Source organism: Diceros bicornis, chromosome 8 (assembly GCF_020826845.1).
Source record: "Diceros bicornis minor isolate mBicDic1 chromosome 8, mDicBic1.mat.cur, whole genome shotgun sequence".
NCBI lineage: Eukaryota > Metazoa > Chordata > Mammalia > Perissodactyla > Rhinocerotidae > Diceros > Diceros bicornis.
Window position 1 is genome coordinate 63,808,106 of NC_080747.1, and position 26,374 is coordinate 63,834,479.

The following is a 26,374-nucleotide window of genomic DNA, read 5'->3' on the forward strand; positions in this document are numbered from 1 at the left end:
GACCACTTGCTGGCTGTGTGAGCTTGGGCAAGTTACTTAAGGGTCAGTTTCATCATCTGTGAAGAGCATTTATTAGATCTGCCTTGTAAGTTTGTCATGAGGATTGAATGAGCTAATGCAGGAAACGTGCTTAGCACAGTTCTTGGCACATAGTTAGTAGCAGCAATTGTTATTAGTGTAAAGAACTCCTGTTGTTTTCCCCCTTTATTTAGACATTCCTTGCTTTGATTTATTTTCCAACTGGTTTTGGGATCCTTTTCCCTTTGGGGGCATCTGAAGGTCAAGTTTGAGAAAAAGAAAGCAACTAAATGTGTTTAAGGGATGTGGATGGAAATCTGATCAAGCATGATTTTTGGGGGGAAAAAAAAGGCTTTGCCAAGTGTTCATGCGATGTCCTACACTAGCACTGACACTTTGTTAGGGTCGTAGGGTTAGCGGAAATAAACTAAGTCAAGTATTGATTAGTAACTAAAATGTCAAGGAATTAAGCCTGCGGTGAGGCAGGAGATGCAAGCAGTTTTGTTTGGCTGTAAAAATGCCAACATTCCTGAAACAATGAGCTCATCATCAAATTCTTCTTCCACACCCATAAAAGAATCTATGACTTGTTTGCTCATTTTTGTTTCGGTTTCTGGGCATCTAAGAATGAAACAGTGCAGTGGTTCTCAAACTTGAACATGCATTAGAATCATTTGGAGGGCTTGTTAAAACAGATCCTGAGTCTTAGCCCCAGAGTTGTTGATTCAGTAAGACAGGGGTGGGGCCTGAGAATCTGCATTTCTAATAAGTTTCCGAGTGATGCTGATGCTACTGATCCGGGAACCACACTTTGAGAACCCCTAATATGGAATCCCCTGAGGCATTACCATGTGGTATAGAGCACAGGGCATTTTAGTCACAAGGAAGTGGGTTCAAATTCTGGGGCTGTCCTTAGTAGCAGGGTTATGTTAAGTAAATAATCTCTCTGAGATCAAGTTTCTTCCATTTTTAAGTGGAAATAATAAAATCCACCTTGTTAGGGTCATTGTAAGTGTTAAAAATGATGTCGGTAAATAAGTGAACTTGGTTCACTGCCTGGCATGTATTAGTTTAAAAGATTCTGTTAATTTCTTTTACGGTAAAATTTTTTTTTGTAAGTCATGTAAATATTTCTGAATGTTCTGGACAATCAAGTCTATCAAATGAATAATACTGCTCATTTAAATAACTGAAGCAGTTTGAAAGATTTCGCTAAGATTCCACTTCAGAATCCCCATGCCATTTTTCAAGTTGGTGTGTGTAGTTTTTTTCTTTCAAGAAAACGAGTAGTTCTCCGTTTAATTCTTACCAGGTAGCAAGTTGTTTTAACAGATTGGAATTTCACTCTTCTCTAATTTTGCACATTGGAATTTCAGCATATTTGGATGTGTAGGTAGTAGAGGGCAGTGAAAAGGTCACAGCTAGAATGAAAACCCTGGGTTTTCGTAATTCATAAATAGTTAGAATCTGACTACAATTTTGTCCTCTTGTATTCAGAAGCAACCATGTAAATATCTGTGTGGCACAGAATTACCTGGGGAGCTTCTTAAACATGTAGCATCTACCTTAACACTTCATTCTTAGAGAGTATGATTCAGTATGTCTATGGCAGGGCTTGGGCATATGCATTTTGAAGAATCGCCCCGGGTGGTGCAGAGACTACATTTCAAGAAAGACTAGGAATGGGCTGGAATGGTCATGACTGCATTCAAATTCAGATTCTGCTGCTTAACTAGCTATGTGGACTTGAGCAAATCCTCCAATCTTCTTACACCTTGGTGTCTAGTGTGTGAAATATGTCACTGTTACTCATTCATCAGGGCTGTCATGCAGGTTACAATTAACGTATATAAAGTACCCAGCACGGTGCTGGGCATGAAGCACTCAAATGCTCTAATATTGTAGTGGTTCCTCTGAAATGCCACACGTGGAAGGTGGACACCTAAGATAAACACTAAAGTTGGTAGGTGGATAGAACTGAAATGAAGCCAATTGGCTCTGTGAATCCATAAAATATTTATTAAGCCTTGGAGAAGAGAATTCTCCAAAGATTATGTTGAAGCGATTGATTTCTTACAGGTGTTAGATCAGGCACATTCACATCTAGTTTCTAACTCATTATAATTACTTTCTTAGAATCAAAACTCTTTATTTTGGATGTTTTAAAATTAAATGATGTTTGATTGTACTGAAACAAATTGTTCAATCTAATCTATTGAATCAACAGACCATCATTTTTTACTGTGGAAGAACATTAATTTTCCATTCACTTTAATGTGACAAGATAATATCTTTACATGAAAATATTAAGCACTTCAGGAGAGCCGAAATGAAGCCATAGTAACACAAGATAACGGAGCCACTATTATTCAGTAGCAGGATAGGAAAATCAGTTTAGGAAGAAAACATTATTACTGTAAAGACAAACTTTTATTCAAAGAGTTAGGAAATACCATATGCTGTAAGTACGTGTTTACTTGAATTTTTCTCAACATCTTTGTGGCTGTTCTATAGTCTCTTAAGCAATTTTAAGATATTTTATTCTGTCTGTAGGATGGTCTTTCCCAGCTTACTGTTCTGTTTCTGATTTATGTGTTTAAAATTAGTATCACGGCATTTTTCATTTCCATGCTATTCCTGAAGATTTATGTCATTGGAGCTTTCAGAAGGGAATTCATCAGCCACAGTTGCACATCCATTAAACAAAGCTTAAGAACAGACAGTCCTAATGGGGTTTTCATTTATGGATCCTTTATTGTAGGGTTCCCCAAGGACAATAGTCAACATTAATTAAAACATCTTGAAGTCTGTAAACCACAATTACTTCTGTATGAGATGCAGTGAAGAGCTTTGAATTACCACTTGAAAACAAAGAGAATGTAGGAAATTCCCTCTCCTTGCTTTCATGCAGATGCCACTTTAAACTAAATATTTTCAGAGTGACCAGGATTAACACACTTCATTTCTCTAGAGAATGAATGTTTTATATTTCTAATTTGTTTCACAAGAGAAAAAAAGGAGAGGCCTCATTGTGTGTGTGGTAGCTGTCGTACTCCTGCATGTCTAGGGACAGGAGACTCGGGAACCACTCCTGAAGTGATAGGAAGGTGTGCAAGTTATGGGTTTGTTATATGTTTCCAGTATGCACATGGGGACATGCATGTGTAATATAAACAAAGATGTCATTTTGAACTAGTAGGATTTTCAAATATTTCCTTCTAGGTTGGACAACGGGGGACCGTGAGAGATTATCCAGGCTTTAGCCCATCAGTGGATGCTGAAGCAATTCGTAAGGCAATCAGAGGGATTGGTGAGTAATGCTTTACAATTCCTTTCTTAATGTTGAAGCAAATCAGGAAAATTACAGTCTAAGAGTGCATAGGTTCAGTTTGACCAAGTTGGCTTACTCAATTGGAGAAATTGTAAGGGACTTTTAAACGTTGTGAAATAATGAGGAAAAGTATAGGGAACCCAGTTTTATTAAATCTTAATATTTGCCATATTTACTTAATGCTAAAACTACCATCACCATCACTGCTACCAACAACAATAATAATAGTCATAATAATAAATCATTACATGTACATCCATGTTGATTCTTCCTGGATCTCATTCCCATCCCCTTCCCTAGAGATAAACACCTTCCTAAATTAGAGTTTATTCCTACGAAACTTTTGATTCCATAGCTACATCTGTATGTACATTTTGTTTTACATGGTCTCAAACGGTATAAAATGGAATCATACTGTGTACATTCTTCTGCAATTTTTTTTATCCCTTAACATTATGTTTTTGAGATTTATCCATGTTGATAAGTTTAGCTCTAGTTCATTAATTTTAACTGTATAGTAGTCTATTTGAATTACTATATCATAAAATGGGAATATTGGTGGAACATAAAATTGCCTACAATTCTTTTCTATTACAATATAAAAATGCTGCATTGAATATTCCTGCTTATGTCCCATTGTGCACATTTGCTAGCATTTTTCTAGAATGCAACAGTTGGAATCTCTAGGTCAAAGGGGATGTTTATCTTCAAATTAACTAGAAATATTGCCAAATATGGCATTCTTACCAGCAATGTATGAGACCTCTTCATATATTGCTCCATATTCTCACCAATGCTTGCTAAGGTCATACTTCTGATCTTTTCTAATTGTGTGGGTCTAAAATTATACCTCATTCTGTGTTTGTCTCCTCCCTTCTCCCCTTCCCCTGTTACTGATACTTAAGCATCCTTTCTTGTTTATTTGCTTTCTCTTCCATTAATTACTTCTTCATATCTTTTGTCCATTTTTCAGTTGAGTTGTCTTCATGATTGGCAAGATATTTTTTAATAAATTCTGGATACAAAACATTTTTTTTAATTACAAGCCATGAAAATATCTTCTCCTAGTCGGTGGTTTTCTTTTAACATTGACTATAGTAATTTTTTTGCATACAACTTTTAGATTTTAGTGAAATCAAGTTTAACAATATTTTTCTTTATGATTTTACTTATTGTATCTTTTCTAGAATGAGCTCATAAGGATATTCTCCTGTATTTTCTCCCCAAATTTTTGCAATCTGATTTTTCACATTGAGATCTTTAATCTACCTAGAATTAATGTCTGTGCATGGTATTTAAAGGTATCTAATTTTAGTTTATCTCATGTGGCTACTTAACAGTCCCAGCACAATTTATTGAAGAGTTCATCCTCGTCACACTGATTTGTAATGCCACCTCTGTCTTATAAGTTTCTGTATTTTTCTGTTCTCTTTTACATTCCATTGGTCTCTCCCTGTCTCAATACTACATTGTCATAATTACTATTATAATTTTATAATGACACAGTATCTAGTAGGGCAAGAGCTATTGTTGACTCTTTGCCTTCACCTATGAATTTTAGTGTCAGTTTGTTGAGTTCCGTGAAATATACTATTAGAGTTTTATATCAGTGTAATGTTATCTTATCTCTGCCTGTTTGGGGTTCATTTTTTTTTTTCCATGCAAGTTATTTCTTCATTTATCTCTGATTTCCCCATTTATACTCAGTGTTGAGTGGACTGTTCCATGAGGTTAATGTCAAATTGAATGAATTAATGGTCTTTAAATTCTATTGCTTGTCTTTCTTTCTTAACGTTATGTTTCTTCACGAATTTTTACATTTTGGTTTACAGGCCCTCTTTGAGAAGGAGGTTTTTGTTTGTGAGCATCACTCCTGACGTGTTCTCAGCCCAGAGCCAGGTGTCATAATGGTATTTGCGTTAGGGATGTGTCAGATCCAGTCTCTGAACCATGAGGCAGCTTGGTTTAGTTCCTGGTCTTGAGCATGCACAAAAATAAGAGATGAGAAACTGCCTGGCATACAAACTACATGTAACAGCAGGTAGTTAGTTATGTCTGGAGTCTAGGGGTATGGGGTATATAGATGCAGGGAATGCGTGGAAAATTAGAACAGAGACATGAGGCAGGAGCTAGATCTTAATGAGTTTGTATATGAGCTAGGGGGCTTAAATTTCATCCTAACGGTTACAGACAGCCATTCAGATTTCAACCAAGGGATTGACATGATCAGATTGCATTTTAAAAGTATTTACTTAGGCTGTAATATACAGTATGAATTATAGGGGGGGTCAAGTTAGGAAGCTGTTGAAGTTTCTGTGTAAAAAAATGATGAGGGCACAGTGGCAAAGGGCATGCAGAGAAGATAAATTCAAGAGATGCAGATACTTGTTAAAATGTAAGGAGTAAGGAAAAGAAAGGATTCTAGGGTGACTCCCAGGATTTTTGGTTAGATGACTGTATCTATAGTGGTATCGTTGATGAGGGAACATAGAATGAAAGACAAGTTAGGAAATAGAATGGATTCAACCTGGAGCATGCTGAGTTTGAGATACTTGTGCAATTGGAGGTATCTAGTTGTGTACAAATACAGATGCCGTTACAGGTCCAAGTGACAACCAGACTCACAGGGCACAACTGCGCTGTAATCTAATTCTATGTTTACTTAACTATGTAGAAGAATACAAGACCAGAGATACAGTGGGGCAGCATCTTTCATTGGGAGGTCCAGGGGCTAGCCAAGTACACAGTTTCTTTTGCCCCATCAGTGACATAGAGTGTGTACCATTGCCACAGGCATGTGTAGCCAAAGTGTGTGGGGGTCATCTCAACACAGAGAAGTTGAGCCTTGAGTTCCAATTGACCTTCTATACCATTCTAGTCATGCAGACCCGAGGTGTGCAAACCGACACAGCTCCCCAACCCAGGTGTAGTTCTCTACTACAAAGGAGGCTGACACAACTTCCCACATTATCTTAATACTATAATTACCAACAAAATAGTGACCTTGAGGTCATTCTCAGGCAGGCCAGCATCAGCCCTTTACTTACAACATGTTGTTAAGTATGTGGATCTGGAATGCCTGGGAGAGGAATGGACCAGAGAGAGAAATATATGTTTTGGAGTCAGAGATCTGGGTTCAAGACACTAAGTGTCAGTGTCTTCATCTTTAGGACATCATACCTACTGCCCAGGCCCCTGTGCATATTAACTATGACAATGAATAAAAGGTGCCTAGTACACGGCAGGTTCTCAATAAATGTTGGTTCCTTTTTTTCTAGAGGAAAAAAGATTCTGATATCAAGTTTGGAGATAAGAGTAAGATAAAAGGTGACAAGACAGTAATTGAACCTCATAAGGGTGAAAAAAACTAGTTCAAAAGCAATGCATTCCTTTTGCTACTTCTCCTATCATATACAGATAGGAATATTTGGACAATGATTTTCTTCTTCCCTCAAAACTATACAAATAAAGTTAATTTTTTTCCCAAAGCCAAGCAAAGAAAGGAATAAAGATTCCAACCTGGTGAGAACCTGGAAATTAAAAATTAAAATGCCTTCCTGGGGGCCAGCTCAGTGGCGCAAGCGGTTAAGTACGCGCGCTCTGCTGCAGCAGCCCGGGGTTCACCGGTTCGGATCCCGGGCGCTCACTGATGTACCGCTTGTCAGGCCATGCTGTGGCGGTGTCCCATATAAAGTGGAGGAAGATGGGCACTGACGTTAGCCCAGGGCCAGTCTTGCTCAGCAAAAAGAGGAGGATTGGCAGATGTTAGCTCAGGGCTGATCTTCCTCACAAAATAAATAAATAAATAAATAAATAAAATGTTTTCCTCTCTACATTTGTTTCAGATCATTAATAATTTTTCCTTTGTTCATAACAGGTATTAAGCATCTTTGGGTTGAGGGTGAGTAAATTATTTTTGTTTCGTTTAGGAACTGACGAGAAAACACTCATCAACGTTCTGACTGAGCGGTCGCAGGCACAGCGGCAGCTGATTGTTAAGGAATATCAGGCGGCATATGGAAAGGTACAATTTGATTAACGTAACAGGCAGTAAAGAGCTCATCACTAATGGACCAGGGATGCTCCACAAGGATTGTGCCCACAGATCTTCTGCTTCAAGCCAAGTGTAAGAGAAAGTGCCCTGTGTATCCAGTCAACAGCCTGTAATATGAGTCCTGGTTTTACCCTTAACTGGCTGAATGGACCTGGGCATGTTACTGGATCTTTATGGGCCGCAATTTCATCATCTGTCAAATAAGGAGGATTGCCGCCTTAGATCAGTGGTTCTAAACCAGCAGTGGTTTTGCTCCCCAGGGGACACTTGGCAATGTCTCGAGACATTTTGATCATCACAACTGGTGGGAGAGAGAGGGATGCTTCTGGCAACTGGTAGGTAGAGGTCAGAGATGCTGCTAAACATCCTACAATGCACAAGACAGCCCCCACGACAAAGAATTATCTGACCACTTATCTGATAAATCCTGTCTTAGATGATCTTTAATTCCTCTTCCAATTTTAAAATCTTTATGTAATTATAGGTTTAATTCATTCAGCAAATGAAAACTTCCTAAGTACCAGAAACTAACTATACAAGAACAAGTTAGACTTGGTCTTTGCCACACTGTTTATTTGTTCAACACATGTTGTTGGGTACTACTCTGTGTCAGGAGATATCCTAGACATTGGAGACATACTGGTATAAAAAGCAGATCCTCTCTTCTTCATAGAGCTAACATACTACTTGAAAAATAATAAATAAGTAAATAAAATAAGTTTAGATATTGCTAAGTGCTATGAAAAAATTAAAATAGGATGATATGATAGAGAGCAACTGGTGAACGGCCCCTTTAGATCAGGGGTGAAGACATGTCAGGGAGGGGTTGTTACCTTACTCTCAATGAAGACTAAACAATACTAAGGATTCTGCTTTGCTTGATCTGGGGGAAGAGCATTTCACATAGAAGGTACAGCAAACGCAAAAGCCCTGAGGCAGAAGCAAGCTGGGAATATCTAAGAAACAGAAAGAGTTCCAATATGGCAGGAGTGTAGGGAGTAAAGGGATACATAGGGAAGAGATAAGGTTGGAGAGAGGCTTAGAATATGCTGGGCCTTGGAGTTTGGTACAGAATTTAGATTTTATTCTAAGAACAATAGGGAACCATTGGAGGTTTATAAACAAGGGGATCATATAAACTAATTTATATTTTTAAAAGATTATTTCAGCTGCTGTGGCTAACAAACTGTGGAGAGGAAGGAGTGAAAACAGAGACCAGTCAGGCTATTGGGTCCGGGTGAGAACTGTGAGTGTCTAGCTACCGTCCAAAGGTAGCTCAGGCGTTACCTCTTGACAGTGTTCTCCAAGCCACCAGACTCCATTAAGACACCTTCTCTGTGTTCCCTTTATGAGATACTTAACATGTTATGTTGAAATTTTATCTTTGAATATGTTTATTTTTCCTATTAGGGCATAATGTTCTTAGGGTAAGGATTGTGTTTAACTCACCTTTAAGGGTCCAGCACAGAGCAGGTGCCCAATAAACATTTGTAGAATTAAATGAATTGCCAAGCTTCTAGGCAAGGCAACACACTCATGTATAGGGAACATGAATGACCCACTGGCCTTTCAGGATTTCCAAAATATGGAAGAAGGATGGAGGCGAAGGGTAACAACCATTTCTCACAGTGGGATAGAAGGAGATCATGTGAAATAAGATTCAGTTGGAAAGTCTTGGGTTGAGGACAGATGCTGGTTGAATTTAGCATTTAGAGAGGAAACACCTGTGGCAATTAAGCAGTGCTAGTGACACTTGGCTCCATTCCACTGGTTTGGAGGAGCATGGCCCCGCTGGGCCACCCAGAGGCATGGTAGATGCTGGTCTTCACCCACATTGTCATAGTAATCTGAGAGGCTGCCAGCCTCTCTTTCAGAACTGAAAATAGTCAAGAGCAGGAAAAATAATTATTATTATTATTATTATTTTTAAAGATTTTATTTATTTATGAAAATAGTCAAGAGCAGGAAAAATAATTATTATTATTATTATTTTTTTTAAAGATTTTATTTATTTATTTATTTTTCCCCCCAAAGCCCCAGCAGATTGTTGTATGTCATAGCTGCACATCCTTCTAGTTGCTGTATGTGGGACGCGGCCTCAGCATGGCCGGAGAAGCGGTGCGTCCGTGTGCGCCCGGGATCGAACCCGGGCCACCAGCAGCGGAGCACGCGCACTTAACCGCTGAGCCACGGGGCCGGCCCAGGAAAAATAATTATTCAATAACACTCCTTTGAATATTGAAAATAGAAACCATGTTACCTGCCTTCAAGCAAGGGAGTTGGGCTGTACTTATGTAATGTGTGAAAACAGTGCCAAAGGCCAGTAACAGTAAGTCACGTCTGCTCCATTGCCACATTTAGGGTTCCCCCTGCTGTTGTTGCCAGAAAACTGCTTTTTGATGCCTCCTAGTTCCACAGTCTCACCAGAGCAAATGCCCAACCACTGTCTTCCCTTCCCTTTTCTCTCCGGAGCTCTTTGGCAGTCACTGAGAAGCAAGACAGGAATAGAGCACCTACCAGTGAAGCTGGGTGTGAATTATAAGGGCTCCTTCTCCTCTTCTTCTTCCCTCACCCCAACCCAAGCATTGAGAGCATCAAGGACCTGGGAAAAGCATGTTAATACACAGTTCCTGTCTCTGGCACCATGGAACCCCCTCCATTGGCTTTCCTTCAGAAAACCTTCTATAAAATAGAACATTTTGGAAGCAATCAAAAATGCGGATTAATGTCCATAGAAATATTTTCACCATTTCTGTTTATTCCTTGAGGATGGGCTTGTTTTTGTTTGAACTGATACATATGTTCATCTTTCAATAGGTGGCCCTAGAGAAGGAGAAAGGAAAAGTATTTCACACTTGCCTTTTGGGGATTTTTATTTTAGGAACTGAAAGATGACTTGAAGGGTGATCTCTCTGGCAACTTTGAGCATGTCATGGTGGCCCTCGTGACTCCCCCGGCTGTGTTTGATGCGAAGCAGCTGAAAAAATCCATGAAGGTATGAACCCACTATAAGCCATGTCTGCCCAAGATTTGACTATGTCATCAAAAATAGTGACTTTCTTCCAGTGCACACTTGAGATATGGGTGTAAATATGATAGATTTGGACGTCATTTTGATTCTATGCTCTCCAATTGGTAGAACAACCCTGAAATGGGGAGCAGTTGTGGAACCTTGAGCCCATATGTTCCTGGGCTGAAAGGATATTGTCATAGCCTAATTTTGTTTGTTTGTTTTTTGACCTGAGGTGTCAAATTCTCTATTTTGTTGTCATTGAAAGTAAATGGCACCATCATTAACTCCATTGCTTAGGACAAAACCTAGTATTGTCTTTGATCCCTCACTTTCTCTCACTCTTCAACGTTCTGAAATCTACCTGCAAGTCCATTAGCTCTAATCCAAAATGTGTCAAAAATGTGCGCACATCGCTCAGACTCCATTGCTACCATTCTAGTTCAACCACCATCATCTCTTGACTGGGCCATATCAATAGCCTCCTAATTGGTCCCTCCACCTCCGTTTTTGCCTACCTCAAATCGATTCACCACAGAACAGCCAAAATTATTCCTATAAAGTTGTTTTTAGAATCAGATTGTACTATCACCACATAAATCTCCAGTGACTTTGAATACTTAAACTCCAGTCTCCTTACCATGACCTTCATCACCCAACACCTTCTGGCTCCTCTCTGTCTCTGTGACTTTTTAAAATTCTGTCTGTATCAGTCAGGATTCCCCAGAGAAGCAGAACCAGTGAACAGGAGATATATATTAAGAGATTTATTGCAAGAAATTGGTTACATGATTATGGGGCTGGCTAGGCAAATCTGAAATCTTTACGGCAGGCTGTCAGGAAGGGCCGGCTGGAACTCCCAGCATGAGCTGAAGATGCTGCCCACATGTGGAATTTCTTCTTCAGAGAAGCCTCAGCTCTTCTCATCAGGTCTTTCAACTGATTGATTCAGACCACCTAGAATATCTAGGATAATCTCCCTTAAAGTCCATTGATATTGGACTTTAATTATATCTACAAAATACCTTCACAGCAACACCTAGATTGGTGTTTGATTAAATAACTGAGGACTGTAACCTGGCCAAGTTGACACATAAAACTGACCGTTACACCCTCTCCTCCCACTACCACCACCCAAATTCAATGATATTGCTACACTGGCTTTCTCTCTGCTCCTCAAACATTCTAAGCTTGTTCCTATCTTGAGGTCTTTATGTATATGATGTTCCTTCCATCTGGAATGCTTTTCCTCCAGATATTTTCTATTAATTCACTCAGTTTTATTTTCTTAATTACACCTGTTACTGTCTAAAATTATCATGTTTATTTTTTTGTCCATTTTTTAATTATTTTTTTCCATCCAGTTGAAAGACAGACTTCCATCGTAACAGGGAACCTCATCAGTCTTAGTCTGTCTCTTCTGTTCCTAGAGGAAATACTGAAATGAAGTAGGTGCTCAACATATTTGTTGATCAGAAGCAGGGAGAGGAAGGAGTGTGGGTCTGATGTATAAGCCATATTCTGCCTTTCTGTAAGGGATAGGAGTTATTTTCTTTTCTGTGGAAGAGGTATGGGCACCCAAGAAGCAGATGGAAAGATGGAATTAGATGTCCAAGAGATTTACTAGGGGAAATGCCTGTGAAAGGTAAAGAAGAGACAGAGCAGGGTAGGTGGGGTGAACCTGCAGATTGCAATGCTGATCTGACACCTGTGAAAGGAGAGAGGGAAGGAAGTACACTCAGATACGAAGAGCCTCAGTGTATAGTGCAGCTCTGAGAAAGCCTTGGCAGGCTGATGAGGGACCCCTGAGCAAACATTGCCCTTTGGAGGAGTCCTGCATTGGGCAGAAATGGCCCAGCTCTAGTACTCCTTCCATGCTCAGTCGTTGGCGGAGGGCAGCCTGGAGAGAGCATGACCTCAGTGTGAACTGTGTGGCAGATCCAAAGGTGTGGCAGTTGGAGGCTATCAACCAACTACACTCTTGAAATAAAATCGGAGCATTGCATTTCTGTGGCTGCCACATGGGGGACAATTTAGCGGGTATAATAATAAGGGTTAGATTCACCAACAAGGTTTAGAAAAATTTCTTTCTTACACAAAGGAAATTCAGAGTAAGCAGTGCAGAGCTAGGTGCCATGGTACTACCATTATCAGAGACTCAGGCTCCTTCAATCTTGAGGCTTTGCCATCTTCAGCCTATAGATTCCACTTCTAGGATAAAGATGGCAGCTCAAGATCCAGCCATTGTATCTTCATCCGAGTCAGCTAAGAAGAGTAAGGGACAAAGAAGGATTCGTCCCCTCTCATTAAGGATTCTCAGAAATTGTACATGATAGTTCACATATATTCCATCCATCAAAATTTAGTTACATGGACAAACCTAGCTCTAAGAGAAGCTGAGAAATGTTGTCTTTATTTGGCTAGCCGTGTGCTAAGTTAAAAATTGGGAATTCTATTACTAAGAAAGGAAGAAAAAAGAGGTATTGAGTCTTCTTAACTTGGCTGTGAACCTAAAACTGCTCTAAAAAAATAAAGTTTATTTTTTAATAGAATTGTAATAGGAGAGATATTGGGGGCAACTAGGAATCTCTGCCACAGAAAGACAGAATTCAGTCTCTGTCCTTGTGTTACATTGGCTTTATTTGTTCAAGTCCTAGTATAAATGGCTTCTCTTGGAGTCACAGTATGATTCAGTGACTTCACTATAAACCAAGGCTCAGGGTTAACTAGTCCCCAAACCAACTGAGCCCGTGACACACAGTAGTGAGGCTTTACAAATCTCCCTGTATGAGGAGGATGATGCATGCTGACCAACCCAGTGCGAGGACGAACCCATTCAAAAGAATTGCAGAGCCCTTTCTAAATGTAATGACGTGTTTGAATGCTCACTTCTGATCTGGAATGACATAGGCTTTTTTCCCTTTCTACTTTTTCTTCCTAGAATTATTTGATTGATTTTTAAATTAGAGTTGGAAATGTTATTGAAAATTGTGATGTCAGTTAACTCCAGATGATTCATTTTAATTAAATACTAAAATATATGGAAAATTAGAAAACTACATTAGAGCAGTGTAAGACCTTATGTTGATTTACTCAAAACTGTTCTTTTCGTCTGTGTGAAACAAGATATTAATACTGAAATGCATGAAATTACGTTTTTTAAGTGTTCTAAAAATAGATTTCCTTTTCCTTTTTAGGGCACTGGAACGAATGAGGATGCATTGATTGAAATCTTAACCACCAGGACGGGCAGGCAGATGAAGGAGATCTCACAAGCCTACTACACAGGTAATCTTATTTTCTGCTTACCTTTATGACTGTACACACATAAATGAGCAGTGTTGCTTTTCCCAGAAATCAACCAATCTCTTCTTCACAAGGCATTTTTGAGAGGGCAAGACATAAAAAGGAGGATACATTGTAAATAGATTTTCAGCTTTCAGATTTACAGCTCTCTGGGTTTTCAGAGAAAATTTGAATATGATCTGAGCTAGACACTGCTACAAACAATGGCATGAATGCTTTGCATATATGACATTACAGCTGTGGTGGATTTTGCTCGTGGCAATCACTGCTTAATTCAATCAACTATTTTCATTAATATGAGAGACTCAAATCATTGTATATTAATATTATGTGTTAAAAAGCACTTAGGTGAGTCTCATGATTTTTGGTGTGTGAAATTAGATGAACCATTTAGAGAATGTGTTGAGCATGTGGATTAATTAGCAAAAGTCTGTTAGCTGTGTAAAAATTAGAAAGCCCCTGCAATGCAATTCTGACACTAACTTCTCAGGGTTAGCGTGACTTCACAAGTTAGAGGGCAGTCCCCACAAGACTACCTTCACTTCACACACCAGCCACAAGCTCAGGTGTTCCCAGGCTGCATGCACTTCTGACCAAATGGCTACAAATTCAGGGGTTCTCCCTACTCCGTCAGGTTTAATAGCTCACTAGAATGACTCGCAGAACTCAGGAAAGCATTATACTTACAATGATAGTTGTACTTTAATACAAATCAGGACCAGTCAAATGAAGAGATGCACAAGAAGAAGTCTGGGAGGGTCCCAAATGCAAAGCTTCCATGTCCTCGGGATGCATCACCCTCCCAGCGCATGATAACCACCAGGGAAGCTCACTTGATCTTTGGTGTCCAGAGTTTTTGTTGGGGTTTCATTATGTAGCATGATTGATTGGATCAGTGACCACACGATTGAGCTCCATCTCCGGTCAGTCCCTCTCCTCTCCCTGGCAGTCAGGCTGATATCATGTGGCTCAAAGCCTCAACCCTGCAATCACATGATTGATCTTTCTGGTGTGACCAGCACCCATCCTGAGTCGTCTTGTTAGCATAAACTCAGGTGTGATTCATGGGACCTGCCATGAATAACAAAGACATTCTCGTTATTTGCGACATTCCAAGGATTTAGAGGTTACCTCCCAGGAACCAGGGTCAAAGACCAGCCAGTTCTTTATTATACAACAACCTTCTCCGAGTACCTTAAGGGAGCCATGGTTTCTATGTTTGTGTATCAGGGAGGTTCTGTAGTGGAAGTCCAAAGAAGGTATATACTGGTCCCATGGGTGTTAGAGAGGGTACTTTGAGAAATTCTCCTTAGAAGGTGAATACCTCAATGATAGGTAAGTGACTGTTTTTTTGTTGATGTGCTGGTCAGGGTCTAGTCAGAGAAACAAACACACTAGGTATTTTAACAGAGCACATTTAATATAGAGAATGGCTTACATACCTTTTGGAGAACTGAAAAATCAGAAAGGGAACACAGGGGTAGCAGAGAGATCTAATCCCCTAGGCTTGGACAACAAAAGAAAGAGGTTGGGGTTTTCAAAAACTAGAAGCTCAGAGGAGGGGCACCCCCTAGCTGGTGTTGGTACCTCAGGGGCTCAGAGGAGATGCTTAAGGACCTGGAGTTGAGATCTCTAGGAAAAGGCTCCATTGGCTGAGCTGGTACCTCCATGGGGGTGCGAAGTGACTTGTTCTGGGAGCCTGGAGCCAACTGCTGCTGTCAGGATGAAAGCCCTTCACTGGGTTGACACTGACATGAATAGCAAGCAAATGGCATCTCCTTCTTTCCTCCTCCTCTACCAGTCTCCCTCTACCCCTGCCATTGGTGGAACCTAACAGGGAGTTGGGGGAAACAGGGGTGCAAAAGAGAAATGTAATTTGCAGAGTCCAATCCCAGCTCCAGAAAGCGGGGTACAGAAGGGTGAATTTGGAGTAGATGAGATAATTGCTTAATAATAGACACAAATGGGTACATTGTAGGTATTTAAAATATTTGGTTCCCTCAGTTCAATAAGATTTACCTATAAAAAAAATCATCAGAGCCAGGGGCTCTGTCCCAAGGTGGTTTGACACTTCCTGGTGTTTCTTAGAAGAGGTACTGCTCTGTGAGTTGACTGCCCTGTAATGGCTCCCTGGAGTCCAGCATTTATGTACAAACAGCCCTAGGATGTAAGCTCCATGAAGGTGGGGATATTTGTCTGTTTTGTTCACTACTGTATCTCCAGTGCCCAGAACAGTGGGTGATAAATTCAAATATTTATTGAATGAATATCCTCAAGATTGAGATTGGAGTTTTAAGAGCCAAGTGAAAATTGTAGCGTTTAGGACTGTTGTTTTGTGAATATGACAAGTGATCATAGTTCAAAGTTAGCAGACACCTGACTTCTGTGTGAGTTAAGCTCTCTAAGGCTATAAGGAATGGAACTGCATCTAGGTTACCTTGGTTAATAGGGATTAATAATACACAGAAGTAAAAGAAGGAAATAGTCTCAATCATGTAGAGCCCCAGCTTCACAGAGATTCAGGACACAGCAGTCCCCTAGGGACTCACCTGTCTTGTCGCTCTGTCAGCATCAGGCATGCATTGCTCCCTGTACTGATGTTTCCATTACAGGAGCTCTTCCCTCTCCGCTTCTGCTGTTCTTGACTCCACCAAGTAACTTCTCTCCCCTTGCCACGTATTTGTCTGCTCAAGGCTTATTTTTGCCCCTGGTTTCTGGTTATTCTTGGCTTCTGTTTTGTGCCTTCTTTCTGGGGGTCTTTCCACTTCTTTGTTACTCTGTCATCTCTTTTTCTGTTCACTGTCTAAGAGAGAAAGTTCAATGGACTCAGGAAGGCACTATCTAGAGGAGAGCATTATTTTGGGCAAAGTTCTTCCCCCAGATTGCCTCTTAGGCTACTGGCCTCCTGTGGTGCCAACCCTGTTGCAGTCAGCTGTAGCAAAGGTGACAGTGTCATATGATGTGAAATGGTGACCCGTGCATAAGAAACCCATCGAAGGAGGCTATCAGTTTGGCCCTCGGAAAGGGACCAGACGCCTTGGTTGGCTCATCCGGTACAATGACACAATAGAGTCTAAATAAACGGAGAGCTAAATTCTGAACTTGTTCGGGTATTCTAGTGTTAATGGTGTATGAGAGAACACCGAATCAGGGATAGAGAACTCTAAGTTCTGCTTCAGGCTCTTGCACTATGAAAATATCCCATTTGTTTTTCTGTACTCTGTTGTGCCTCAAAAGGCATAAAATAGTTGTCAATTTGCATTAAAATAATTTTAATTTTTTTAGTCTAATTTCCTGAAAAATATCTGAGGTAAAGGGAGGCATGGTGAAGCAGCATGAGATGACTATAAAGTCTCATCCAGATAATTCTAAAATTATAAAATGCTTCCCCAAATTCTAACAAATGAGAGCTTTATTCTTTGGCTTGATATTTTTTAATTATAATTTTTTTCTAATTAGAGTGAAGGATGGATGTAACAATATCATGGCTGTTAGGTAAAATGATGCTTATTAAATGCTATTGTTACTTAGATAATTTATATTTATAGTGGATTTTGTTTATTTGAATTGCTTTGGAAAATTATAGATTTCATAAAAGAGACTTACTAAAATCATGCTGGAAGAGTTTCTGTCTCAACACAGTTCTATAATTGTCTTTTGTTGATTTAAAATGACAAGCATTCATATGACTAATTTATAGAATTCTTGATAATAATGCAGGCAGAGTTCAAATAGCCATCTGATGTCAGCTACATCCAGGTGTATAGTGGCTCCAAGAGAATCACTACTCCATGGATGGAGCAGAACAGAGATTTAAAAATCAATGGACACTGCACATCACAGTCTATGCAAAAGGAGCTACACCTAGTCCGTACTAAAATGTATGAACACACAGTTGGCATTTGTTATGGGAAAATAGTATGTTTTAGGGTATCTTTCTTACTTTTGAGAGATGTCAGATAATACAACCTAATTGTATGCATTAAGATTAGGGTTGGGTTGAATAAGACGGAAAAATAACAGTGGCTAAAATAAGGTAAAAGTGTATTTCTCTCATAGGTAGAAGAAGTCTGGAGATAGGCAATTCTAGGCCTGTCATGATAGCTCCTCAAAACTTTCGGGAACCCGGGCCCTTTCCTGCTTACTTTTATGCCATCGCTAAGATGTAGTCCTTATCTTCATAGTCCAAGACGGCTGCCCGAGCTCCAAGTATCAATCTACATACCAGGCAGTAAGATGGAGGAAGGGACTAAGATGGGCATGAGCCATCCCTTAAGGAGATTCCCCAGCAATATCACATATGTCTGCCTACATTTGATTGCCAAGAACTTAATCATGGAGCTGTACCTAGCTAAGAGGAGAGCTGAGAATGTAGTCTTTAAGCTGTGTGCATTATATCTTGATCAAGGTCAGGGTTCTATTACTATGGAAAAAGGAGGTAATAGAAATTGGAAGGCAAACTAGCAGCTTGCCCTCCCAGTCTCTCCCACTATGCATTCCTTAGTGCCATTGTCAGATGAAAGGGATGGTAATTTGATCCAAAATGGCAATTCTTTCTGTTCTTGTGCATCTGCCACAACACACACAATAATAGTTACCAGAAGAATGTTTCCATCTCAGAAGCGCACCAGGAAGTTAAAAAGAGGCAAGATTTATTTTATCAGATACTCATTCCTCACCAGTGTTGACATTTAAGCTTTGCTCTGTTTTATAATAATACTTTTCAGTTTGTCAAGGCTTAATTTCATTCTTATTTGGTTTCAGTATATAAGAAGAGTCTTGGAGATGACATTAGTTCTGAAACATCTGGTGACTTTCGGAAAGCTCTGTTGACTTTGGCAGACGTAAGGTTTTATTTTTTATTTTTTAACTTCCCAATAAGCTGCATGCTCAATAATAATTTTTAGGGAGTTTAAAAATAACAAAAGTGAGACAATGAGATTGCAAGTTTCCTCATGAAATGATGTGTTCTTTTTACATTCACATTGCCACCAAGCAGTATAATGTTTAACCACAATCATAAAAGCATAACATAATGATGTAACAAAAAAAATCTTGTTTTGGTCAGTATATGGATTAAAAAGTGTTTTGATCAGGTTTCACAATACATTAGAAAATGTTCTGATAATTTATCTCACGTAAAATAATTGTTCATTTCCCTTATAAGTGTCTCCATTTTTAAGAACATGTTTATTTTCTTCTGGACTCCAAAGGATATATATTTCTTTTGTTAGCATTTAAATTAAGTAGGAAGCATGATACAAAAGAATGATCTTCAGAAATAGGTATATCAGTCTCAGGATTTAAAAAAAAAACCCTTGCTGCAACTTCATCTTTGCCACTTTTGGACGAGTTGCTGAACTATTTGTCCTCCTGTGACCAAATGGGCCACACCTAGCTGTCTCTTTTTAGAGGCTCATGACTTTATAATAAAGGTGGTAAGGTGAAGGATGAGATATGATCACAGATGTGTGTGAGAGGAAATGATTGAAGCCACGTCTCACTGGCCTCTTTCAGCTGACGTACACACCTCTTAATGTGTGAGAAAATCCTAACAATGGTTTCAGCCTCAGGGTTGAAACAGTATTTGTCAAAGTGAGGCATAATGCCACTAGGAAACAATTTATCCTAATTATGGTTTCCATTTTTTTAATGGTGAAAACCTTAATGAAGGTTGAACCTACAAAACCAAATTTATGAGGCATTGCTGCAAACATAGGCCCCCAGAGGTTTATATTCACAAGCACACATCCATTTGAGTGTGCACATGAGCACACACGCCCACAGGGGGCACTGGAGGGTAGGGCGTCAGGGCAGGGTTTTAGAATCAAACAGACCTGGAATCTCATGCTTCTCTGCTACCTACTAGCTTTATGTATTTGAGCAAGTTACCTTAAGCCTTAAAGTCTTCATTTTCACATCTGTAAAATTAAAATAATGATAGTACAGACCTCATGGGGCGTCGTAAAGATTAGGAGAAAGAGAGAGTATGTGAAGTATTTAGCATGCAAGAAGTGATCAATACTTGGTGGTGGCGGCTTATTATTATTAATACCAATGGTAATCAGCATTTTTATTATTGGAGCAGAGTGCAGAATGAAACAGATCAAGAGGAAGGCAAACTAACAGCAGAGTGGCAGCCGCACAGAAAAAAAACAAAAGAAATCATGCAAAAATCAAACGCATACAAGGATTTAATGTTTGAAAATAGGAACAAATGCATTTTAAAAATATTACAGTCAGATGTTTCATTCACCTATAATTTTCAAAATAATTCAGGCACTCCTCTTTTCCCTCTCTATCTCCTACCTTTCTATATGTCCTGAAGTGTTTGTGCACAAGCACAAACTCACACTTAGCCACAGAGTTTTCAACATTAGAGTTGGTGGTGACCTTTGAGGTTTTTGTTTTTTAATAGGCTTTATGTTTTAGAGCAGTTTTAGATTTCCGGAAAAATGGAGCAGAAAGTACAGAGAGTTCCCATATGCCCCTCCTCCTACCCCCTCACAGTTTCCCCTATTATTAACATCTTGTATTAGTGTGGTACATTTGTTGTAGTTGATGAATGAATACTGATACATTATTATTAACTAAAGTCCATAGTATACATCAGGGTTCACTCCTTGTTGCATTTTGACAAATGTATAATGTTGTGTGTCTACCATTACAGCATCATACAGAATAGTTTTTCTGCCCTAAAAATCCTGTACTCCAACTATTCATCTCTCTGAATCCCTGGCAACCACTGATATTTTTACTGTCTCTATAGTTTTGCCTTTTCCAGAATGTCATATAGTTGGGATCATACAGTATGTAGCCTTCTCAGAATAAGTTCTTACACTTAAGCAATATGCTAAGTGTCTTTCATCGTTTGATGGCTCTTTTCTTCTTTATCTCTGAATACTATTCCATTGTATGGATATGGCACAGTTTATTTCACCTGTTGAAGGGCATCTTGGTTTCTTCAAAGTTTGGGCAATTATGAATTAAAACTTCTTTAAATATTCATGTGCAATTTTTTATGTGGACATAAGTTTTCAACTCATTTGGATAAATATCAGGGAACACAATTGCTAGATTGTGCAGTAAAAGTACGTTTGGTTTTGTAAGAAATGGCCAAACTGTCTTCCAAAGTGGCTGTGCCATTTTGCATTCCCACCAGCAAGGAGTAAGAGTTCCTGTTGCTCCAAATCCTTGTCAGCATTTGGTGGTGTTAGTGTTTTGAATTTTAGCCATTCTGATAGGTGTGTAGTGGTATCTTATTGTTTTAATTTTCAATTCCCTTATGACATATGATGTTGAACATCTTTTCACGTGCTTTCTTGCCAACTGTATATCTGATGTCTGTTCAGCTCTCTTGCCCATTTTTTAATTGGGTTGTTTGTTATTTTATAGTTGAGTGTTAAGAGTTCTTTATATATTTTGAATACGAGTCCTGTATCAGATGTATGTTTGCAAATATTTTCTCCCATTCTGCGGCTTGTCTTTTCATTCCCTTAAGATCTTTGGGTTTTAAGAGGAAGAAACTGAGGCTCAGAAAACTGTGTGATTTGCTACAAATTTCACGGCTAATCAAGTGGCAGAGCCAGAACTAGAGCCCCGAATGCCTGATTCCTCTGTGCTACGTGGCCTCTGCTGGAGAAAAACCTCTAAAATGCCCTGCTGGTTGACATACCGAGTCTTAGAATCTTCTGTCTTTAAAAGGATTGTCCCTGTTTTCGTTTTCCCTGTTTAGGGCAGAAGAGATGAAAGTCTGAAAGTGGATGAGCATCTGGCCAAAAAGGATGCCCAGGTCAGTAACAGAGCAAAGAAAACATCTGCTTTAACTGTTCTCCCCGCTGACTGCCTTTTCATTTCTGTGGCACCAGCTGGGGCTGTCCTCTCCTGTCCGGTCTGAAGGAGAAGCCTGAAGGCTGGGGATCACCCAACCCCTACTTTCTGCTTTCCCCTGTGGTGGTTACTCCCCTGGCTCCTGCCACGCCAACTCTTAGGTTGCTAGTCTGCTAAAAGTGAGAGACTTGAATAATAGCTTGTCTCACTAACCTCTAAAATAAAGTGAACCTCCCACTCTTCTCATTCCACCCGCTCAAAGAGGGAGAGAGAGAATTATGTCCATAATAACATTTAAGTCTTCCTCTCTTGTCCGATAGATTCTCTATAATGCTGGTGAGAACAGATGGGGCACAGATGAAGATAAATTCACTGAGATCCTGTGTTTAAGGAGCTTTCCTCACCTGAAACTAAGTATGGACTCACATTATACTCCTTTTTGCTTTGTGTTGTTTTTACAAATGTTTTTGGGTTTAATATACAAAGTTCTGGAAAATGAAGTTAAAAATTGCAAAGGCTGTTCCATTTTCACTCATAAACATGTCAAAAAACAACATGGGGAAGCTGTGTTCCAACTCAAGGCAGAACCAACCCTCCTCTTTTGTTTTCCCCTAGAGGACAAGTAGATTACCTAGTAAGTGACAGATAATAGATGGAGGAGGGATGGCAGGGAGAAGAAAAGGAGCAGCCCTCTAGTGTGAGAGCAGAGCGGTGTTCCCTTGGGATGGAAGAGCCTGATGGCATTGCTTCTACCCCATCTCTTCCCTAGTTAGCCACTTTCCAGGAAAACCAGCCATTGAGGGTAACTCTCTTTTAATGCATTAATACGGAATAAAATTCAGTTCTTTCTGATATGAAGGTAAATGGCAGGGGGGACAGCTCTTTTTGTCAAACCAACTGTTACATGGAACTGCTACCACCCCCTCACTCATGCATCTTCCTGAGCCATTCTGGAAGCAACAGCATCGAGAAGCCCAGAACTCCATTTACTGTGAACATCTGACTGTGGCTTCCGGGTGCTAGTCTAGAGAACAACCATAGTGCATGACTAAGCTTATGCTGAGTTCATGGAAAAAGGAGGAAGCATAAGGATGTTACTGTGACGTTTTCATTCGGAGATTGCCCTTCTTTAATTTTGGCATTAAAATTTTATTTATTTTATAAGATAAGGGTAATAGTATATAATGGTTGGTTTATTAATGTCTTTATTTGAAAAATAAAAACCGAACAATCCTAGATCTCTCTCCAAAATTTCTTTTTTCAAAATTTGCTTAGAAAAAATTTACTTGGCTCACAAAATATGCCTGCATACTTGGTGACATATGTACAGGTTTTGCTTTTGGGCAAATACTGATCAAGAAATCTGAACGCCTTCTGGTAAGTGTGAAGTAGGCCATGCTGCCTAAGGGGGTGATTTACTCAGCACAGAAAAATCTTCATAATTAAGATTTCTTGAGCAGATAAAAACTATTTGATTAATGACCACTCTATTATTTCCCACATGCTATAATTTAAAAATAGCCCACCTTACTAGATAAATTATCATTTAACCTTTCAGGCTATTTTAGATGCTAACAGCCTGGGAAGAGCGATGGGTGGTGGAGAGAGGAGAGAGAGAGATCATTGAAGAAAATGGTCTATGAAGTTCAGGTTTTATTTTAGATGATTTTATTTTTGAAAAAAAAGAAAAAAAAACTTCTATGCTCAAATTTTGATGGTTTAAAGAAGGAGTTTTTGAGTTTGCCACTTAACAACTTGATTTGCTGCATATCACTTCAAAAACAGGAATATATTCAAGTGTGGTCAATTGAGATGCTTTAAATGTTTTTGTGGTGCTGTTTTTTAGCATTTGATGAATACAAAAATATTAGCCAGAAGAACATTGAGGACAGCATAAAAGGAGAATTATCTGGGCATTTTGAAGACTTACTGCTGGCCATAGGTAAGCCCTTGAGTGCTTATAAACTGAGTTACTCTGCACTTGTTTTAAATCGATGTCAATGTTATCTCCTTTCGTGTAAGAATCCTGACTGATCCATCTTTAAGCTCCCCACAGCCCCCAGCACAGTCTACGGTACACACAATATGCTCAACAAATATTATTAAATGGATGCATGAAAAAGTTGTCCTTTTAGGTCTTACTTTGCTTTTAACTTTGTATTTGGCTTATCACCATGCTTGGATTGTAAACTTGAGAGATGAAATTATTACATTTCTACTAACATTTTTATTGAGCCTTATTGAAAACTGAGACCCAAGCCAATTTGGTAATTCAGCATTTTTAGTTATTTTTGGAAGATGTCAGTGGCCTCCCAAAGTTGAGCCCAGGTCGGAACTATAGGTGTCCTTCTCCTTGGCCATACTAGCAGGGAGTATGTCAAAAAGAAAGTCACAGACTGAATCCGTTCCTAGAGAGACACGTGGATCAACAAGCAGACAAAAACACCGTTATGCAAGCTGATCCATCTTTTCAGTGAGGTCTCAGCTGTCTGTCCTGTTAGGCACCTGGAGAACTCCTTGCAAGAAAGATGCTTTCAAAGGAATGAGACGCTATTCAAAGATAGGATTCAATGACTCTTCTAATCAGAGTCAGTCAACAAAATCTATTAAGTGCTCGTACGTACACAGGATTGTTTGGAGTCCTAAGCCACTCCAATTTAGAGTGGTTACTGGGCTTGCTCCAGGCTTCTTCTCCATTACTGCTGGTGTGGGAGTACTTGTACTCCACACATCTTGTCATTTCATCAATGAAAAATCATTTCTAACATCCATCATCATAATTAATAGCTCCTCTAGTGGGATAAAGATAGCTGATGGCTAAGGGTAACCTCCTTTGGAGTGAGCCTCTGATTCATCTTTGAAATGTTAATTACTACTTCTGGAGGTGAACTCCCAATTAGGATTCCTCATATTGTATTTTTAAACACTCATCTGGCACTTTCCATGTGCTCGGCACTATGCTAAACTCTTTACAAATATCAACCCATTTAAGCCTCATACCAATCCCACGGATTAGGGACTCTTATTACCCCCTTGACAGAGATGGTAAACCTGAGGCACAAAGAGGTGAAATTCTTCCCCAGGTTACTCAGGGACTACATGGTAGAGCTGGGCTTCTAACCCAGGCAGTGGGCTCCATGGTCTGTGATGTTCATCAGCCACCCTGATGTGCTGCAATATAGACATACACTGAAACACTCATATATCACACAGTGTGTGCTGAAGTATTTTAAAGTAAATTACAGAAAATATAGCAGGGAGCAAGCACTCACTAAGTTCCAGGCCCCATTCTCAGGGCGTCCTCCACATATGTTGTTTCACTTAACTTCTGATCTTCTCTTCAATGCCAAGAATAGGATTCTTTATCCAAATGCTGCTCAAAAAAAAATACTGTTGACTCTGACTGAACTGCTAAAAGATTGGCCAAGAAAGAAAAAAAGCTTCCTTTTCAATTAAAAAAATGGAATAGAGATCAATCTCCATAATTAGTTCTGAGAATATTCCAGTGGCAATGATATAGCCAGTTAATTTTTTTTCCATTTCATATTGTTAATCTTTACATCAGTTTTGCTGCTTTTTACCTTACCTGCTGTAATATTTGAAAACTTTATTGAGATATACAAACTCTCACTCATTGAGCGAAGAAGGATTCTTGGAAATAGACGTTGAATTATGCACTAAATTTGGGCGATAATGTACATTATCTTATCAAGTAAAAGAAAGACCTTGTAATTCAACTAATTTAAAGTTCAAGATATGTCACACTTTCATTTTCTATTTCAGTCGGTAGATTTATTGGAATACATCAGTTTTTTTTAATATCTTTACTGAGATATAACACACATACCATAAAGTTCACCTGTTCAAAGTGTGCAATTCAGTGCTTTTTAGTATATTCACAGAGTTGTACAACCATCACCACAGACTAAGTTTAGGATATTTTCGTCAGCTCCGGAAGAAACCCTGTACCCACTGGCAGTCACCCGCAGCCCCTGGTGACCACTATTCTACTTCCTGCATCGATAGATATCTGCCTATTCTGGATACTTCATATACAAGGAAGCTAATACAGTACGTCACCACATAGTTTTTGACATGAAAAACCGTCTGAGCTGTACCATCTTAGACGTGTAATAGGAACATTGCTCGTTGTCAAATCTGGACTTAGATAAGGAGAGTCTTTATTCAAAAAGACTATTGCAATAGGAAGGACACTTTGATCTCAGAAATGTGCAAGAGTCTCAAATCAGACAGGAAAGGCTTTTCTTTTATAGGGCGGGGTAAGCAGACCTTAGCAGATGGTTAAGGGGAAGTTGAACAAGCAAGAGGGTATGATCACTGGGGTTTGATGGGAAACACATCTTGCTGTGTCAACTGATTCTTGGGATAAGCTGATAAGGGGGTTTGTTCTGCATTTTAGTGCTTGCTCAGGCTGGGGCCAAGCCAGAGTTCAGGGACCTGGGGGAGGAGAGAGGCCTGACTAAAGTTTGGCCAAGACAACACAGAGGGTAAACAATGGGCAACTTGAATGGACTCCCTGAGTTTCCCTACTTACAATGTTGGGGGCTAACACAAGCTTCCTGACCACCACACATACCGCCGCTGCCCCAAATTTTCAGACATGAAGAACAAACCTGGTGGTTAAGAACATAAAGCAGAGGACAAGCTACAGGATTATGAAAAGAAAGAATTCTATAAGGATTTAGTTTAGGGACAGGGAGATGATTGAAAAGCCTAATAGGATTCAAGTGGGCATAACAACATTTGATCAAATTAAGACTTGCTTAATATGAGTTTGAGAAAAAGTAGGTAAAAATGGTTGGTT

At 39.4% G+C, this 26,374-nt stretch overlaps 1 protein-coding gene and 1 long non-coding RNA gene across 3 annotated transcripts in view; one reads left to right on the forward strand and one right to left on the reverse strand.

Annotated features, from left to right (window-relative positions):
* Positions 1 to 26,374, forward strand: part of ANXA3 (annexin A3) — a 59,657-nt gene that overhangs the window by 15,255 nt on the left and 18,028 nt on the right. For both annotated transcript variants that reach the window (XM_058547338.1, XM_058547339.1), the window contains exons 3-10: positions 3,241 to 3,328; positions 7,279 to 7,373; positions 10,285 to 10,398; positions 13,611 to 13,701; positions 18,484 to 18,563; positions 21,455 to 21,511; positions 21,870 to 21,963; positions 23,396 to 23,491. In XM_058547338.1, the coding sequence (XP_058403321.1) occupies positions 3,241 to 3,328; positions 7,279 to 7,373; positions 10,285 to 10,398; positions 13,611 to 13,701; positions 18,484 to 18,563; positions 21,455 to 21,511; positions 21,870 to 21,963; positions 23,396 to 23,491 (715 nt within the window). The remainder of the gene's footprint in view (positions 1 to 3,240; positions 3,329 to 7,278; positions 7,374 to 10,284; positions 10,399 to 13,610; positions 13,702 to 18,483; positions 18,564 to 21,454; positions 21,512 to 21,869; positions 21,964 to 23,395; positions 23,492 to 26,374) is intronic.
* The window catches only part of LOC131409724 (uncharacterized), a 28,060-nt gene continuing 14,337 nt past the window's right edge, over positions 12,652 to 26,374 (reverse strand). Inside the window, exons 3-4 of the long non-coding RNA XR_009220986.1 lie at positions 14,407 to 14,790; positions 12,652 to 12,678 (exon numbers count right to left, since the gene is read on the reverse strand). This is a non-coding gene — a long non-coding RNA (uncharacterized LOC131409724). The remainder of the gene's footprint in view (positions 12,679 to 14,406; positions 14,791 to 26,374) is intronic.